Below are 20,401 nucleotides of genomic sequence, written 5' to 3'. Positions count from 1 at the left end.
TAACACTTTCAGAAAAAACTACTAAGTAATTTTCTTTGTTAATAATTTGTAATAAGAAAAGCAATTTTTCATAGTTTTATTTAATTATTTTTTATAAAAAAACCATGGTTAAGTACAATTACAGTACTCAATGATATACTGCTGATTTAATTTATATATTTTTATCTAGTAATTTAAAATAGTCTGACAGAATAAGCTTGTATTTTAAGTTAATAATATCAGATAGAAACAATAATTTTAATTTATATATTTCAGAATGTTTGCAGTAAAATGAAATATTAAAATCATGAACAACACATCAAAAAATAAAACTTCCAAGTCTCCAATCAAGGTAAAACTTTTTATATTTAGTGATAATCACTGATTTTATGAAGTTTGTTCATAAAAAAGGATATTTTCTACGGAGTATTTTCAGTTAATTTACTGAAGCATACTTATTAAATAGATTTTATAACTGCAAGTACGGTAAATAAAAATATAAGTTGAAGTATAGCAAATGATTTACGACTGTACTATTTTAAACTTTCATACTAAATGTTATTTAACTTTTGTTTTTCAAATGCTTAAGTATAAGATCAGTAAGTATATTCAAAATTTTTAATTTTATTTTTTTCTTAATATTAAAAGTAGTATATCACTTATAAAATTGTGTATATAATATATAAATCAAATGACACTAGTTTATATTTTTAGTAAGTTTGTTTCATAGTATAATGATGTTATTTTTTAATTTATTTTCAATAACTAATAGATTTTTTCAAATGTCATTTTTTGAGTCGTTCATTACGAAAGCAATGTGTTTATTTAATTTAAAAAAGTATTAATTTGACTTTTTATTAACAGGTTTAAAGAAGTAAATATATGCAGAAACCCTTTTTTAAGAAATTTATACAAGATAATCTGTAAAATTAGTTAGAACTTAATAAGATGTTTCCTACAAAACACAGTTATTTATACATTGTAAATGAAATATATAAGTGTTTTTATTTAATTTATTCTAAAACTTTTGTTATAAGTAGTGTTTGCTTAAAGAGCTCGTCAGTACAAATAAAAAAATATCTAAGTAGAATTTAATTATAATATTAATTTCAAATACAGTTGTTTATTAAACACAATGTTTATTCAAATCTAGAAAATTTTATAAAAAAAAGTATAGTTTTCTTTTTTATTTTGTAAACAATAATTACAAAATTAACTTTTTTTTTCAACCTTTTGTATAGTTTTTTTTTAATTTATCTTGAATTTGCAGTTTTTTATTCTTTCCCTAACTAAGTTTTAATAATTAAATTTTTTTTTTAACATTTATCACATACTTCTTGTACTTCTACTTTAAACTTTTTTTACATAAAAGAAAACCCTAAAAAAGTTTACTTTTTTAGATGATTATTTCAATCTCTAACTGTTATATAAAAACAAGTGTCTATACTTAATATACATTAATAATATTTTACAAAAATTTATTAAATTATACTTTTTAGCTGTAAAATAGTTTTTTATATCTCCTGATTTATTTTTTTTGCAATTTCTAATATAAAATATTTAGGTAAAAAAAAATAATATTTTATAATATTTAAAAATTTTAATAAACTTGCAGATAAAAGAAAATAATACTACGGTAGAAAACAATAATCTTAAAAAAACAAACGATAAAGATTCTGGTTCATTTGACAATCCTGAAAGTAAAAACAGTAACTCCGAAGAATTAGAAACTGAATCTAAATCCTATGCTAATCTAAGTAAAGTTTTAAACAATAAATCATTAGTTGCGGAAAATACAGGTATAAATAGTTGCTTCACAAAAGATTTTTCTGAAAATTGTAGTGGTTATGATGAAGATACTGATGATAATCAAAAAAGTAATCACTATTTACTAAAACATAAAAAAAGTTCCAAAAGAAATAAAAGTTCCAAATTAAGAATGAAAAATCCAGAATACTTGAAAAACCATAAGCCAACAACAAAGATTATTAGGAAAGAAAAAGACAAAAACAACCCAGATCCTGGTAAGAAAACTTAATTTGTCTAAAGTAATTTTATTTTTCATATAAAAAAAATAAATTTTTGTTACAGTGTTTTTTTAAATAGCTTATTTTTGTGTTTTCAATCTCTTAAAAATTAGTTTTGCTGTTTTTACTTTCAAATTACTTGTATTGAAATAAAATAGTTTTCACTTTAGACAAATAGTTGTTAAAAACGTGGAATTTTATAAAAGTTTTTTTTTTAGTGTTCATGATGTGCATAAACTTTAAAGACAGTTTTTTATGTAATTAATTTCATATAGGAAACTTGATAGAATAAAAAAAAACTTATAATTTTCGCTGCTGTAATTTTTTAATGAAGCTTTCAACAATATAAGTGTTTTTTAAACAATAGAAAATAATTTTCAATACTATATTTTTTTGTCGAGCTTATTTAATTTTTGTTTTTTTCCTTCCTTAAAGAAAAAAACTTGTTATTTTTTTTTACAAATTTTATAAAAAGCTTTTACCTATAATTTAAGTATCACCTTTTATTATTATCTTTTATAGAACAGAAATATCTGATAACTTACTTACCACATATTTTATGATTTTCTTCATCTTTTATTAATTGTGATACTTGAAAAATATTTAAGTTTACATATATATGTGTTACCATACTATAAAAACTTTTTTAAAAGAGTATTTTTAAACTTTATTTGTGTTTTGAAAAAAAACTTAAAGTTGTCAAAACTTAAAGTTGAACTTAAAGAAGTCATAAACATATAAAAATATATAAAATTTATTTACTAAATAGATTTTAAACTGTAGCTTTGAAAATATTTTTAGTATTTTATCAATTAAATTTTTTGCTATTATACAGATGCACAATGCATTTTCCATTTACTCAAATATATTAAAAAGTTAATTATTCATTCATTGTCATTTATAAAGCTTTTACCATATTTCCAGCTTAGTTTATAATTGTGCAACAAAAGTTGACAATTTAACAAAAAACATTAAAATTTCTCAGTAATTGCAATAAAAAAATAATTTTCAGGAAAATGGCAGACGGTCACGGCGATTCAAGCTTTGAAGATGCCCCCGAAAATGTCCGACAACGAGCGAATTCCGAAGAGAGGGCGCCCGTCTAAAAAGATCGCGCAAAACAATTTGAAGTTCAAGAGGCCTGACAAGTCCTCCATTGCAGAGCACGTTGAAAAGAAAGAAAAAGTTCAGATAAAAGACGTTCCCGCCACCATAAGCGAGCTTGTTTCAACCTACACTATAACTGATTCCGGCAGAATGCAGAAAGTCGACTTGAAAGTTAAAGAAAACAAGAAGAACAAAGTCCGAGCCGAAGCTTTTCAGAGCTTGCTTGACCAGATTGCTCAAGGCACGAAAAGCATCACAACCCCCGTGGGCGTTGTCAGTATTCCCTCACCACCAAAATTGTTGAGCTTGTCACCAAGTACCCATCCTACTTCTACAATTCCCACGGTTTCGAGTCAGCTTCCAAGGAGGATGAACAAGGAAGATGTGGCAGTGGTTGAGGAGCTAGCCAAGCAGTACAAAATTTCCAACTCTATTATTGACCGCCACTTGGATGCAGTTCCCAGCTCGAAAAAGAGTTCTGTGAAAAATGATGAAATAACAAAAGTAGTTTCCAGCACGGCAGCCAACAGTTCTATAGTCACTTCGTTGATTTCGTCATCAGTTTTAACAAATTCAACATCTACGAAAACGTTTTACAAAATAACAGATACGTCCCCAACAAAGGTAAGAGGATCCATCACTTTGCACGATAAAGCACTTCATGGATCAAATATAAAACTGAAAATGCCAAGCGCTAATCCCATAAAGGAAACAGAGGCTTTGGCAAATACTTTTATATTTTTAAATGGCTTGCAAGATGGTCAAAAAAGTTCTGAAGTTCAGCCATCTAACCCTGTAGAATCCGAAAGTCCGCCTAAACCTAGTAAAACTAAAAAGAAATCCAAAAAATCTAAGAAAAAGAAGAAAAAAGAAAAGAAAGCTAAAAGTAAAGAGCTCAAAAAAGAACTCAAGAGACTTAAAAAAGAAAAGAAGAAAGCTAAAAAAGAACGAAAAAAGAACAAAGAGAGAAGTGAAAGTAAAAAGTCTGAAAAGAAGTTGAAAAAACAAAAAAGTCTAAGTAGCTTGGGTCCAAATTCCATAGACAAGGCTTTACTAATCGAAGCTACAAATGAAGAAGCAAAAGTTGATTCTGTTGTAGATATGGAGTCAAATAATGAAAATTGTTCTGTCAAGTCAGTAGAACATGTATTTGGATCTAACATTTTAGCTGATAATAAGGTTTCTACTTTTGGTGGATTAAAAACCAGTGACTCAACAATTGAAAACACTAATGAAACTTCCATGAAAGAGATTAAAAATTCTACTTTAAATTTTAGCAATGTAGATCCCGTAGAAAGGTTTGGGAGTGATCAATCTGCGTTCAAAAAGGCAAAAATCAGAAAAAAGAAAATTTTAAGGCGTTCAAAGCTCGATCCTCAGTTCTTAGATGAAATGGATAAACTAGCTAGTGTTTTAAACAGCACACAAATAGACTCCAATTCTATTCAATCCATGCCTCCAAATGATGTTTTAGATTATAAGTTTTTAAAATTTAGCAATACTCCAAAAGTCAATAAAGTTCCCAGCATGTACAAAAACTTATCTGTTTTTTGCTATGCACAATTTTTTCAAACTCATGGTTGGATTAAACCACCATTAGAAACTTCTCCTCCTGTGCAAAAGAGTGCAATATTTACTGTCAACCAAGAGAAATCTTGTTTTGGATTTAAAGACAAAACCTTTAAAAATAATGGAACTGAATTGAGTACCTTCACAAAAGCAGACCGAGAAATAGTTAAAAAAAATAAGAAATTTTCTGACAGAAATGAAACTTATTCAGTGTGTTCTAATGACAGCTCAGATGATAGAAGTAAAGATTTAAATGATAAAAATACAGCTTTAAAAATAAGTGATCAAAAACAAAGCAGTAATTTTTTTGACTTGAACCTTGAGCAACTGAAAAGTGTAGAAGAAAAAGATGGTCAAACAAGCACTCAACCAGTCGATGTTGACTTGTTAAACCATTTGAAAGCAGCTTTTGACAAAAACTTGGTTGAGGGCAAAATATCTTCAGATGTCTTGAACACGACGTTTCACGAGGCAGTCAAACAGTACAAAATAAATAACAACAAAAATCCTGATAGTTCTGCGGGTGATACTTCAAAATTTTTGCTTCATCAATCTGAGCCTGAAGTAAAGCCGGAAGAAACTACAACTTTTTCAGGTCAACTTTTAAGGGAAACAAATTTGAGAAATCCAAACAAGCGCCCAGTTGAAAATATTGAAAGTAAACGGGCAAGCAAGGCTTCCAAAAGTAGAAAAAGGTCAACATGTTCAAATATTATAAGTATAAACAACCGTGGTAAAAAAGTGTTACAAGTTCCACCTCTGAATATCCATAGTTTCTCAAAATCTTTGAAGAAAAACCTTTCCTCTGCTGATCTTGAAATCAAAAAGAAAAGTTTGGAAGAAGTTGTCAGAAGAATTAATATAAGTACTTCACCTAACATATCTTCAAAAACATTAAACAAGGTCAGTTCATTGCGATAATAATTGGTTAGTAAGTAAGAACTAGTTAATCGTTAAGAACTTAATCACAGTAGTTAAATCTTAATTTCTAACAAACTAACGACTTAAGTATTTTTTATTTTAATCAACTTTTTTGATTGTTTTGCTAGTATAATAGTTTACTATTGAGTTGATGCTTTTGTATTTGGAGATTAAAAAATTATAATATTTTTATTTTTTATTTAATTACTACCATCAGAAAGTTATTAAAAATATGCTAGCTTAAAGTTTCTTTTTATTTACCAATAATTTTTAAGCTTTTATTTTTGATCATTAAATAAACTAAAAATAAATACATTACACAAAGTTTTAATTTTGTAAAAACATAATAGAACAATTTTTTATTTTTTAATGTTGTAACTAAAAATTAAATATGCTTTAGGTTTCGCTCAGTAAAATAAAACGCCAAAAGAAGCCACTGGTACACAAATATGATGAAGCTGTCTTGAGTGATCAAAATCCTGTTGATAATTGGTAGTTATATATTAAATTTTTTAGATATACATATAAAACTTAAAAACTGATGTTCAAAAGAAACCATCTAATTTTGAAGCATTTACAAAAACAGTTGCTTATCATAATGTAAGAGTAATTAGAAAACTTTCATTGTTTTTAATAATAACTTAATAATTAATTAATAACTTAAAGAAGTTTTTTAGCCATACTGAATGTTTTCAAAAATTTTAGTAGAATAATTAAAATTTTGAAAATTTAGTAGCTTTCTAAAGTAAAAAGAAAAAGATAAAAAATATTCATATAAAATATAGCTGCATTTATGTTTAAACAGTATATTTAACAATACAGTTTATTTATACACACAGAAAGTTCAAAATAATGTTTTATTGTATTAATAAAATTGAAAACCTTTTTACAAATATTGTTCAATAAAAAATTATTGTACTTTTTGATGTTTAGAATTCTAGGTTCACAGTAAATTTAGAATGTTAAAACTTGTTCCTCCATTAAGAATTTCCAGGTTCTACTTGTTAGTTATCATATTGAGTATTCTTGAGTTCCTCATTATTCAGGTGCAGAAACTTGTTTATTTTTAAATTTATAAATATCGTGAAAACTAATATTTAAACTTGAAACCTGTTGCTAATAAGAAATAGATCTAAAATAAAAATGTCATAATATCTAAATGTTTAAATTTAAGGTGTTAATATTAGTAGTTAAATAAGAATGAACATTTAATCATTTGTTTCATTCAAAAACCTCTTAAGTTTTTCTTTCTTTTTGCATATGTTAATTTTAATTTTATATAACGTAAATAAAAACAAGTTATACAGTAATCTTCCTTTATTCTACCAACATATGTTTCTGTGTGTCAACGAATCAACTTAAATATTCATTTTATGTTTCAAATGTAAAAAATAACTATTTAAAGTAAAAGTTTCAACTTTCTTCAGCACACTGCCCTCCTGCTTCGTTGTCCCGTCCACGAGTTTGCCCTCGAAAGCAGATTATTCGTACCACGGACTTCTGCACCCCCAAGAAGACGAAATGTTCGTTTAAAATCAACATTCTAAATCATGTGTACTTTTAAACTGTGAATAAAACACATTATTACTTTGACTTTTTTTTTCAAATTGTAATTCTTATGCCGACACACTTACAAGAAGACGTTTTATTATTTTCTAAATTTCACTTTCAAGCGTGCATTTATTAAAACACAAACAATTAGTTTTTAATACATCAGAGCCACAATATGAACATTTTTAGTCTTGTCTACATAAAAAACGTTTAAACATACAATTTTTAAAAATTCAAACACTTATTTCAAATACAGATCGACAGGTGACGTGAAGCGGACACCGTCGCAAATTCCCGCCTACCCGTGCAACATGATGAAGTACAACAACGAATTTCAGCTCCCTTATGACCTGTGGGGCGCGATGCTGAAGAAACCCAGCTCGTTCAGCCAGAACATCTTCAAAAAGTACCACCACGTTGAATCAGGTTTTTGAACAACATATTTTTAAGTGTGTTTGTATTCAGCCATGAGCTTTTATGTTTTTAGAGTTTTTGTATTTTTTGATGAGACTAGCTTTATTAAATTTGTTTTCACTATAACGTGTTTCATCTTCTAGTTTTCCCTAAGTTATTAATAAAATTTATACTTAAACTGCGTTAAACTACTTACAAAATGTTTTATTTACATATAACTTACATGTAAAATTTATCCAAAATAATTGAAAACATGCAATTGCTTCTTATACGTTTTCCATAATGTTTATAGCGCCCCCAAAGTCATTTAAAGAAGTGCAAGTAAAGAAAATCAAGACAACGGATAAAGGATTCTGTTTACGACTTTTACAAAATATTCGAAAAGGTCAGTTTTGAGTTATCATTCTTTTAAAAATTAACTTTTATTTTAAATTCTTCAACAAGTTTTATGTATACTTATTGTTTATTTTCTTTCTGTATAATGATTAAAAAACTGTGTTTTTATAAGTTTCAAGTTTTTTTTAAGGTGGTAATGTTTTAAGAAAAAAGATAACTTTTTAAATGCTTCACAAAAATATGAAAATTATAAATGTGTTAAGTTTTTAGATACATAATGCCTAATGTATTTTTAAAAGTTAAGAAATACTTAAGACATAGTCTTAACAAATTATAAATATTAGTTTTAAATCTTCCGTTTTCTTTATTTTCTATTATTTGAAAAAAGTTGGCATAATAAAAATTTTGTTTAAGCATTGCCATTTGTATGTTAATTTGTATTATGTTGTAAAATTTTTTCTTCTTAAAAATAATGTACAAAATAATGATTCTTAAATAAAGTATACGTGTTTTATAATAATTTATATATTGCTGTTTTTATTGTTGATTTTCAAACGTTCTCAAAAATTGTAAATATTATATAAAAACTACTTAACTTCACAAGTATTATTTATATTCCGTGAAATAATTTTCCTTTAAACTGTATCTATACTCTTTGCAAGCTAAAAAAAAATATTTTATTAAGTTATAATATTATGCTAGAAAAATCAAATGTATAAATTTCTTACAATCTTCAAAACCATACTATGTAAAGCAACATGAAAGCTCTATAAAGTAAATTTTTTTAATAAAAGATGTATAATCCCATATTTTACAACTTAACATCACCAGTATCATATTCTGTTGAATATTTTCTTTTAAACTGTATTCATACTCTTTGCAAACTAAAACAAAATAAAATATTAAATGCATTAAATTTCTATATACATTTTACAGGAGATACGGTGATAGAATACGTCGGTGAGTTGATGAAGACGTCGCAGTTCAAGCAGAAGCACGCGATCGGTTGTTGCGGGAGGTCGTATTGCGCGCACGTTGACGAGTTCTGCGTCGTATCGCAAGTTTCCGCGGGAAACCTCAGTCGCTTCATCAATCACAGGTATATGCAATACGTATTTGTTAGTATATTATTATTGCAGGGTTGCCACAAACTCAGGGTAACTCGGGAATTTTGAAACTTACGAAAATCTAAGGATATAATGATTTAAAAAAAAAAGCTCAGGATGTCTCAGGACAGTGGCAGCCTTGTTATTGATAAAAATTTCAATACTAAATTTGGTACATTGTTATATACAAAACTGTGGCTGTCAGTTATAATAAACATCGTACTTTCAAGCTGCGATGAGAACTGTTCGCTGGTGGAAAGATCCGGCAGGTTGTTCGTGGTGTCGAAGAAGTCGATAAAATCGGGAAGCGAGATCACCATAGACTACAACAAGCACATGGTGGATTACGGGCAGTGCGAAGTTTGCAGGTTGGTTTCCAAAAGTGTTTTGTGGTGATTTATTTAGATTTGCTGGTTGAAAGTTTTTTAACTGGCACTCCTACCTGATTTTCGTATTAGTCATTTTAACTACATTAGGTTTTACGTTAATTAGTTATAAGTTTAAAAAATTACAACCCTCTTATAAATATTAAAAAATTCTATATTAAATTGATTATTTAAAATAATTTTTTAGTACTATTCGTTTGTAGCATTTTTGATGGTTCAGCTGCAGTTGTAAGATTTTGGAGTTTTCCAATCAAAATATTATGCAAACGCGGTAAAGTAATAATACAACATTATTAAAATATACCTAGTTTTCACCTATTTACAAGTGCTAAGATTATTTGAATTCACTGGTTGGCACTCCAGTTATTTTGGTATTAGTTTTTTTTGTTACTTAAAAGACTTATTGTTTGTTAGTTATAAGTTTGAAAAATTACAGTCGTGATTCGTTTTGGGTTTTACAACTCGAAATTTCTAAGTTAGATTTATGTAAACATTCTTAGTATAGTTATTTTAACTTAATATTATCGTAAAGTGGTTGAAAATAGAAGTTTCGTTTGAAGTATACATTAAATTTATTAATTAAAATTATAGAATTGTATTTTTAATTTTTAGTACTATTCATATGTAGTATTTTTGATGGGTCGGCTGCAGTTTTAAGATTTTGTAGTTTTTGATTTGTAACATTATGCAAAAGAGATAAAGTAATGATACAACAGTATATTTTAAACATCTAAATCCCTATTTCTAGCCTCTTTAATCTTACCCCTAGCCCGCCTTAACCAAATATATAAAACTAAACAAAAAAAGTTCAAATCAATACTTGTAATAAAACAAGTAAAATATTAGCCAATTAGAAGCGCCTTAAATTTGCAGCTGACAGCTTGAGATCTGCAACGATATGATTGTATATCACCATACAAGTTTATAAATTAAATTCCAAAACTTTTAACCACATAAAAATTTAATTAGCTTAAGGTTTCTATTGCTTAGACTTAATTTTGGAAAATATAAAGCTTTTATGATAATATTTACACATGGAACTGTATTCCACGTAACTTGATAGTTTATTCAAAAACTTATGGTTTGAAATTAAACTGAAGTTTTGCTAAAATATCATATATAGTTTAAAGTGTCTATGATAATTTTAAAATTGCTGTTAAGCTAAGTTTTACTTGTTAATTTTTAATGTTGGAAGTAAGTTAAATTTTAATTAGGTCTGTTTTTGAATTAATTACAACTGATTTTGTTTATTTTTAATGTTTCTTAAAATTTAATTATAATCTTTAGATGCGGTTCAACGAATTGCAAAAAGAGTTTCGGCGGACTCAAAAAGCCACAACACAGCCTTATTTCCACTCAAAAAAACAATTTGAACGGAACACATCGTTTGAACAATGTAAGTTTGAACTTAATAAACTAGTGCTTTTTTAAAATAATCTCAATTTTTCTGCAGTTAATAACTTTTAGATATTTTATAATATTTTGACAATAAAAAACTTACGAGATAGTTTTTAGTTTGTCTTTTTTTTCTAAAAAACAAGAGTTTACTAATAATCTGTTTGAATTTACATTATTAAAGCTAGTGAAATCAGTATTTAATATGTAATTTTTAACTGTTATACTATATAAATAAAAAATCGTTAATGCTTTAATACTAAAATTATAGTCTATATCTTCACTTATAATTGTGAAAAGCATCATAATGTTGTGTTGCATCACATGATCTTTTATATATAAGTAATACACCTTAAGCACTTTTTATAAAACTACGTTTAAAAAAAATAAATTAATACAAAATGTTGTCTATGAGCAAAAAATTAAGTAGTGTTTATGTATAAAATTAGTTTCTGTTTTATACTGACTTGTAAATTAGTCTGACTAATTTATTTGCTACTTTTTTTTTGCAAAAATAAATTAGCTAATTGAATTGTTTTAATGTTTTTTATACCTAATAATTTATTTAAAATTTAACAAAGTTGAGTCAACCATACGTTTGTTTTTTATTAATTACAGTTATAGTTTATATTAATTTGTAATATTTACTTATTGATAATATAAGAGCTCAATTTAGAGCAGAACTTTGATTTTTATATGAAACTAATAAGTGATTAGGTTGATATTTTACCTCTACGAACCAATGTTAGTTGTTGGCGGAATAGTTTTCTTGGCTTAGGCTGTTTTTTTTTCGAAATACTTTAATTTTTTATGTAATACAGTACAAGTTTTCAATATACTTGAATTAATTAACTTGAAGTATAGAGTAGATGACTTATTTTATTCACTTATGTTATATGTAAACATTACATTTTGTATAGAACTAATTTTTAAACATTTTGTTATTTTACTGCTGATCAAAAATCTGCAAATTGTGATTATAATAAAACTTAGCTTAAACGTTTCATGATTGAATAAAACATTTTCAAAAAAAAATATGTCGTAACTTATTTAAAAAAAAAAACGAAAAAAAAGTATTAGTAATCTTTAATGAAAACTAAGTTAATCTTTTTTGTTCGTTGTTGAAATGAATTTAAAAAAAAGTAAAAACATTATAAGCTGGACACTTTGCTCAAATAAGATCAAAATAGTTTATATTGTAAGTTTGGGAATACATTTCCTTAAAATTAACGAGATGATTCCGCATGTGGTTGTTTTATATAGCTCATCGTAAAGGCAACGTTTGTGGTGAAACTTGTTGTTTCAAGCATTGATACGCAGATTCACTAATTTAAATTGAATATGCAATTAAAAATAATTAATTCATTAATCTACAGACAAAAAGATTGTTCAACCCGTTTCAGAAGAGCTTTCCCTCGTACACTGAGAATGAAAAGCTGCTGATAAAGAACAACAGAATATGTTTGGAGAGAAATATGAGGCAAGCGTATAAGGTTGGTATTATTGTTGAATCAAACATTGCTTTTTAATAAGATTATTGTTTTCAATTAAATATGTGTTTATTCTTCAAAATAATTACCTATGTGTTTTTAATATTTAATAATTATAAAAGTGATTGTTTTTTAAAACAAGTAATTTACCAAGGCATAGCTATTTATATGAGTATAAAGTACATTAACTTGCAGTAAACATTTTAAAAATAAATTAGCTGAACAAATTACAAATTTGTCAAAACAGTTTCCTATTTAAATAGTTTACCTTATTTGAAAGTTATCACATCTGCTTATACTTCAATAAATGTTTTAATTTAATTACCAGCTTATAGTTTTTAAAGGGATACTTAAGTTTTATAAAAATTGATATAGAGTTGTCAAATGATCAATGGATGAAAATATATGTTAATTTAAACTGTGTATGCATAAATAAATTTAAAAATTGTATAAAGAATGTGTTTTATTACTATTATGTAATCTAATTGTAATCCATAAAAAATAAGACTTAGTATACAGCGAACTTTCTAACAAGTGTTCTAAAACTTAATATCTACGTTGTTGCAATATTTAAACTAATTTCAATTTATATAACAGTATTGGCTCAAGCAGAAAGAATTGGACAAAAACCACAATGAAAATCTTATCTCGGGTAAGTTTTTATTTACTTGATTGTAAGCAGAGTTTTTTTTAACTGGTATAACAACTTTTTAGGGTCTCTCACCAAAGAAAATCGTAAACGAAAAAAAGTTAGTTGTTTGTTTGCTATCTTGATTAAATTCAATGTACCAATATGACTTTATTTTCAAGGTTTTTGTGCTTCACTTTAAACTTTCTGTTTATATAAAACTAATTTAATATTGTGTTTTAAAAATATCTTAGACCCCATTTATTTATTTTGGAAAACACATTAATAAGTTATAAATTTTTACTTAATAGTTTGTTGAAATGAAGTCAGGTAATGAACAATTTTAAAAGAAATTACAAAAGTTTAATTAAAATTCACCTTAAAAGATATTTTCAAAGCTCAAACCTCTCTTTTTTGATTCTATATGTATTTGCAATGTTGAATATACAAAACTCAAATATCAGGTGGAAGACGTCATCAATTGTGTTTGCGGTTCGAATCGCGATGAGGGTCCGATGGTGCAGTGCGAAAAGTGCGAAGTTAGTTGAATTTATACTAAACTTAAGTTTTGTTATTGATATTTACAGACAACAGCTTGTTTTATTTAACAAATGAATGTATCAAAGTGCGAAGTTAGTTGAACAAAACTTAAGTTTTGTATAATTATTTGTATAAACTTTTGTTATTGATATTTGAATACAGACAACAGCTTGTTTCCGTTTACAAAGTTCTATTACACAAATGAATGTTTTGTATTGAGTTTTAACTTTTGATCAGCTAATTAAATTTAAAATTCACTTTGCAAAATTGTAAACTAAAACTTTAAAGAGCAAGTATAATATCTACTGACATCTATTACAAAGAGAAATCTTTTATAAAATGAATACTTTAAGCTTCAATGATTTCTGCTCATATAAAACAAAACCTTGTTCCCTATCTGCTATCAAAAACTTTAATTAAGAATAAAATTGCGGTTTATTGCAACAAAATGTAATTATATATATTAGAATTTATTAAAACAATTAAATAAACTTGTCACTTTCAACCGCTTTTTTTAAGTATGAAAAAAAATGTTGTTTATTTAATTTTCATACATTTATAAATTCGTATTATACTGTAAATCTGAAAAGGTATGTAATGGTATACAGTAGCTTTAAAAACAAATAGTTCAATGAAATTACGTTTGTTTAATTCATATGCTGATGTAATCTCGCTCGGTGCAAATTTGTTTTATCAGTTTTTTTTTTTAATTTCATTCAAACGTGTATCAGTTATTAGTTTTAAATTTTGTAATAATTGCTTTTTATTACAACATCACAGTTCAAATTTAGTACAGTCAATTTGAGTTTTTATTTACTACACCAGATGTGGCAGCACTGCGAATGCGTCAAAATCGACCACCTCAAGGTGAAGCACACCGCTTACACGTGCCAGCAGTGTAGCGATCTCGGGAATTCCCCCAAACCGAAGAAGATGCGCAGAGGCAGGAAGGAGGGGAGCTTGAAGGAGGTGAAGCTGGAACCGCAGCCGCCCAACTCTCCGCCCGGCCACAAGTACTTCAGCTCGCTCATGACCAATCAGAACTTTGTTGTTAAGATAGGTTGGTGATAAAAAAAACGATATATCTGACAATTAGTTGAAAATTAGTTTTTCCATTAAAAAAGCTTATTCTTTATTTTTAATTGTAATTTTGCATTATACCAAAGTAAAAAAGATAAAGCTCTACATTACGTACTTATTCTATTTGAATTTTTTAACTTAGATAAGTTATTAGATAATTTATATATGCTCAGGGTATCTTTTTTTTTATTCAACAAAATAGATAATACTTTTTGGGTAAAACATATATAAACGTTCTTATGTTGTGAAATTACTTTATTGTAGAAAACTAAAAAAGAAAACAATAAAATCAAGAAACTTAAGCTTTTACGACACGATAGCACAAACAATTTGTAACTGTAAGTATCATACTTGTAATTTTCTAAGGAATTACTAATGAATATAGTTTTATTTGATATTGTACAATTTTTTTAAAGATCTAAACTATATTTTAAGAATGTTTGTAATTTTATTCCTTCTTTGCCCTTACTTTTAATTTAACAATTTCTCTTTACTACATTTTTCACATTTGTTCAACCAAGTTGATTTGGCGTAATGAATTATAAATATTTAATAAATAATAACAATAATAAATATTAATAGGAGACTGCGTGGAGCTGATCCATAAGCACAGGCTGCGTCAGTGCTCCACGAACAACTCGAATACCAGAAGCTCGAACAGAAAATCAAGTCACCATTCCAACAGCAACGAACAAACCAACTTTATTGTCATTGAGAAGCTGTGGACTGACGAGAGGTTTGTTAAAGAGTTTTTTAGTTTTGTTGATTTCAATTTACGTCTGCTGTACAATACATTGTTTTTATAAACTTTTGATGCTTTTAAATACAAAATTCTTGACGATCTAATAAAGTAATATTTTCTAAAAACTACTCCTTGAGATTTTAAGCGCTTTTTAGTACTTACTTTTAAGGGAAATAATTTTTCAGCACAGATAAACATTTTGCTAAAATACAATTACAGAGTACAAAGTTTAATATTACCTTTAAAACTGTACACCTTTTTTATTTGAAACTTAATTTGTTACTTTAACTTGTGAAACATCAAGCTCATGAGTAAATCAGGTAAAAAGATATCATTACAATGTAAAGAATTGAAACTATTTTTTAATAACTAAACTGAAGAAACAAAAAAATAAATCGAAAGTTTTTTGTTGCACGAAATTGCAAAAATTTTTTTTATATATTGTTCAATTAAATAATTGGGTTCCATATAGTTTTCTTCGTAAATTATATTTTTATAATGTTTTGAATCACTATTATTCTCAGTGGGGACAAGTTCTTGTACGGGTACCACCTGATCCGGCACCAGGACACCATTCACCATGACAACGATCTCTTCTATGGCAACGAGCTGGTTGCCACCCACTTTTGCGAAATCGCGCCGCTTGAGGCGGTGGTGAGCATTTGTCACGTGACCACCTCTAAAAATATTCCATCTAAAAGTTTGTTTAAAATTTAAACTTTTACATTTCTGATAAGATATTCTTTTAGTGAAATTTTATTAGTTAAATATTTGTATTTTGCTGCAAAAGGATTTTTGTTCTGATATTTTGTGCAGCCTGAAACAATTTTATTTACAAAATTTTGTTTTTACGAGTTTTGTGGCAACAAAAGTACTTTTAGAAATGTTAAATATTTAATTAGCTTGTTTTTTTACATGGTCGCTTTGAAAAGTCATCAATGAAGAAATATTGCTAGACTGTTTTGACTTTTTAACTTTCAGAATAGTAATTTAATACCTCTTTTTTATATTTAACTCAACTTCTTATGAAGATGTTAGTTTTTAACTAACAATTCAATTTTTTTTTACTTCAGCTAAATATTCTTCAGATTATTTTCATGTGAACCGATAGTTGTTTGTATTTTAATATAAAAAAAGTTTGTTTTTTGTTTCATACTTTATTTTCAATCATACTAATTTAAATAATTTTCACAAAATGTTTTAGTTCACAACAGTTAATGGTCTTCTGAAGTTTTATAGTACATACTGTTTACAACTTAGTAAGGTTATTTCAATTTAGATAATCTGTTAATGATGATTTTATTTTTCAAAAAATATTAATATTGCAGAGTCGAAGAAGAAGGAAGCGTACGTTTGCGAGCAGCATGCGGACTGCAAGTTGCACGTGTTGAAAAACAGATCCTTCAGATTACCGCTGCACGATGATGAAGATGTATGTGATGTCACAATTGAGAGAGACAGCAAGGTTGTATTTATTTATATTCTTTATTTTTTCAAGTTTTTTTATATATTTTATTTTATTAATACATGGTTGTTCTTAGTTTGCTTTTAATGAAAATTATTTTTAAATGAATGCTTATCCGTTAGTTTAAAAAAAATGAATACATTTTAAAAATTTCAGTGAAATTTAATTTACTGAAATGTACTGAAATTTACTGAAATGCTGTTGTCGATTCGCTTTATTGCACAGTTGTTAGTAAACTATGCAAATGTTTTGTGAGTTTTTACCTTTAGAAATTTTTTAAAACCTGTAATCAATTTTAATGCACAGGTGTCAGAGTATTTGAGGAGCAGCGTCGGTACGAGGATGAAGTGGCTCAAATCGCTTGAAATAAGGCCCACCCCGTTTAAATACAAAGGTTACTTTTCAACAAAATTTGTTTTTATTGTGTTAATAGTTTCAGTACACTGAAGTTAATAGTAAAGTACAAGCTAAAACTGTTGGGCTTTTTATTAAAAATTTTTCAAGTTCCAAGTCTTAATTAACGTTAAAGTATTTAGTTTACCAGTTATATTTATCAAAATTTCAAGATAACACTGGTGAGTGTATAAAGCTGGAAACGCAGGAAAAAGAGATGTGCGATTCGCCGGAGAATGACCAAGTCGACAACGGATCATAATCAAGATGAAGTCATTAAATGGTGAGTCTTCTAATTCAGTCTATCGAGCTGAGTTTAAACTAAAACTACGCTAAGATACTTTATTTCATTTTTCTATGAAGTCGTATATTTCTTTTTAAAGCCTGTTGTTAAATTGAGCTTGTCGGAGAACTGTGTTTGAAAAGTTTCGCGCGTTTAACAATCGCAATACTTACATTGGACGTTTCACGGTCATTTTCACATCAATGCAGCTTAAAAAACTGTGTTTGTAAAGCGACGTGACAGTTGTGCTTTATTTTTGTGTCACAAATAATAAATATGTCTCCTTTCTGTAAACTAAAATAAGTACTTATGTTTGTAAATTTTTTAACCATAATTTTTTGATCATTTTAAGTTTAATCTTAAACAATAACATGCCAAGACGATTGGCACTTTTGCTATCCACACAAAATTAAAAACTTCTAAATTTTGATTCAGAAAAAATAGCTTATAAAATTTACAGAATTATCTTATTTGAAAGTTTATATTTTAGGTAAATTATAAATCACAGTACGTTTAAGATAGGAAAGTCTATGTATTCATCAAAATTTAAAATATTGTCTCTCTAAAGATCATCTATCTCATGACTACTTTTGTTCTTAGTCTTATTTTTACTTTTTTTTGTTTTAATAATATTAATTATTTTTCTATATATCCACTTCAGACTTTTATATTTTGTTTTTTGTTTACATCCTGGAGATCTGTTTATTATAGTAAAACATACTAATAAAAAACATTAATTAAAGTTTTAATTAGTAAACAAATAACTAATGAGGTGTTTTTAACACCACGTAGTCTATAATTAAAATATAGTTGATTTGTTATAAAATGTAGAGTTTAGAAGACCAGCTTAAATTAATAAAAAGCACACGCATTATGCAAAAATGTATACAAAGGTATCTAAAAATAAAATATTATAACAGCATAAAATAATATACGTTAAATTTTAAAAAGTACTATTAGACGTTTGTATAGTCCTTTAGATACATTCAGTTTAAGTCAAGATTGTTTATTATGACTTTCCACTCAACTAGCTCAAAAGTTTGTCAACTGTATGCCGATACCAATTTTTAAAAATCGATTTGATTACAAAAAATTAACGCAAATCTGGCCAGATTACATTTACTTACAGTTTAGATTTATGATTTTAATCCATCTATTTTTTTATAATAGTTATTCAATTCCAAATGATGATTAACAGTTTATTAGAAATATTAAGTAAAACATCGATATATAATTTTCAAATTATAAGATCTGCTATATCTGTTTATAAACATTAACATCTTCCAACTCTCAGTTTTTTTTGACAAAGTCAGTAAAAAAAATTATTTATTTCACTTTTAGGTGGAATGAAGAATCATGAAAGTCGGAATTTGCGAATTTGCACTCATTTTTCAATTGTTTTTTCAATCAGATGTTGATGGACACTTCTACGGTGCCGCGTTCAATTGTTGTGTGCTTTTCATGTTTTGCCTATCACTTTATTGTGCATATCATTTATCTTTTGCTAATTAGTTTTATAGACGTGTTTTGAAATGATTAATTTTAGCAATAAGTGTTTTAATGTGTTGTTGCAGTAGATCAGTGTAATTTTCAGAAATTGAATTTTGGAATGGTTTTTATTTAAATTAATTTTAAAGTTTAAAACGAGCATTGTATTTCAAAATGCCAGTTTTTTTTAACTTAGTAATGACTAACTTATGTTTTATTATGCACATGTATATTTTTAAAACTCTAATACTTAATTTCAAATGCATACAAGATAAATTTCAAAAAACCTAACATCAAAAAAACGTTGAAGATAATTGTTTTGTTTTTAATGCATCAGATGGTACGCAGTTTTGATACATAAATACGTATTACAATGCATGCGACGTTCGTCATGCTTGAGTAGGTAGTCAAAATTTTGAGACTCTTGTATGCGACTGAATTTTTAGACTTGTTTTAGCCGTTGGTAGAAAAACTAACATTTTTCGTGCTAATTTTTTATTTCACTATTTATTAAGTTTACAGCATTCATATGTTTAAAACAAACTGATTTTGGTTGAGCATTTTTGTTTATTTTCTTAAAACAAAAAAAAAAACTAGTTTTACAAACTAAAATAGAACTTTTACAAGTTTGATTTTAATTACTTAACTAGTTTCTTTGTTTGTTTTTACAACTGTTTTTAATTATCAAAATATAAGAAAAAAAAAATTCGACTAATCTATAGATCTTAAATTGTTCAGTGATAAATTTATACTAATAAGTTATTTTATTTCATTATTACTAAACTGTTTGTATTTACAAGTTACTTAGCTTTTAGTACTGCTTACCAAAAAATTAATTTAATTATTTTTGAAAAAACTGAAACAAAACCATTTTTAATTAAACATTTATGAAAACAAAAAAAGTGACTAAGATATCAAAAGTTTTGTACATATCAGGAGCTAAACTTATTTTTGATTCATTTACCCTTTATTTTGCAATAACATATTTGAAATAGATGTTTTTAGACAAAAAAAATTTCTGCTGTTTGATTCGTCGTTTTTCTATCTGCAAATAAAATAGTGTTATCTTTTTCGAAGACTTTTTTTTTTGGAAGTTTAATTTTTTTTTTAAGGTAGAAAACAAATTTTGTCTGATGTCAAATTTTTACTATGGAAGTTTAAGACCTTTACTTTTCTCTATGAACTGTAAACATTTTGATCAAACTATAGAAAAAATACAAGTGTCTGTGCTTTTATTTCATACAATTATCATATAAAAGTTTGTGTTTAATGTTTTATTTATTTGTTTGTAAAGTACTAATTGTTAGGTCTTATAAAGTTGAAATATTTTCATGGTCAAAAATGTTTTTTTTTTTTATTAATTGTGCTCTGGGTCAAAAAACTTAAATATAATATTATAATTTATGATGTTTGATACTTATAGCACATATGAAAACTTACTTAAGTTTCAAAAACAAAATGTCTTGGTATTTTAATTATTTGTATGTAGCATGAAGAAAAG

The 20,401-nt window shown here is 26.6% G+C and overlaps 1 protein-coding gene across 1 annotated transcript; it reads left to right on the top strand.

Annotated features, from left to right (window-relative positions):
- The first annotated feature begins 253 nt into the window (after nucleotides 1–253).
- Nucleotides 254–19,719, top strand: LOC145843447 (uncharacterized). The gene is made up of 21 exons (XM_082950933.1): nucleotides 254–331; nucleotides 1,595–2,003; nucleotides 3,019–5,585; nucleotides 6,004–6,095; nucleotides 7,031–7,126; nucleotides 7,411–7,580; nucleotides 7,861–7,953; nucleotides 8,841–9,003; nucleotides 9,241–9,378; nucleotides 10,684–10,792; nucleotides 12,168–12,284; nucleotides 12,879–12,933; nucleotides 12,996–13,030; nucleotides 13,374–13,448; nucleotides 14,275–14,509; nucleotides 15,112–15,265; nucleotides 15,796–15,971; nucleotides 16,600–16,736; nucleotides 17,043–17,130; nucleotides 17,303–17,412; nucleotides 18,754–19,719. The coding sequence occupies exons 1-20, from the start codon at nucleotides 287–289 to the stop codon at nucleotides 17,389–17,391; spliced, it is 5,043 nt and encodes a 1,680-aa protein (XP_082807059.1). The 5' UTR covers nucleotides 254–286; the 3' UTR covers nucleotides 17,392–17,412; nucleotides 18,754–19,719.
- The last annotated feature ends 682 nt before the right edge of the window (nucleotides 19,720–20,401 follow it).

The sequence above is a fragment of the Thalia democratica genome, chromosome 8, assembly GCF_965202585.1.
Source record: "Thalia democratica chromosome 8, ktThaDemo2.hap1.1, whole genome shotgun sequence".
Lineage (NCBI taxonomy): Eukaryota > Metazoa > Chordata > Thaliacea > Salpida > Salpidae > Thalia > Thalia democratica.
This window is presented reverse-complemented; position numbering and strand designations above follow the sequence as displayed.

Bases quoted from the DNA above. Each gene is read 5' to 3' on its own strand.
- LOC145843447 (XM_082950933.1), top strand. From the start codon at position 287: ATGAACAACACATCAAAAAATAAAACTTCCAAGTCTCCAATCAAG. The intron at 7,954-8,840 runs GTCAGTTTTGAG...TACATTTTACAG, and splicing joins TTTACAAAATATTCGAAAAG to GAGATACGGTGATAGAATAC. The intron at 10,793-12,167 runs GTAAGTTTGAAC...ATTAATCTACAG, and splicing joins GAACACATCGTTTGAACAAT to ACAAAAAGATTGTTCAACCC.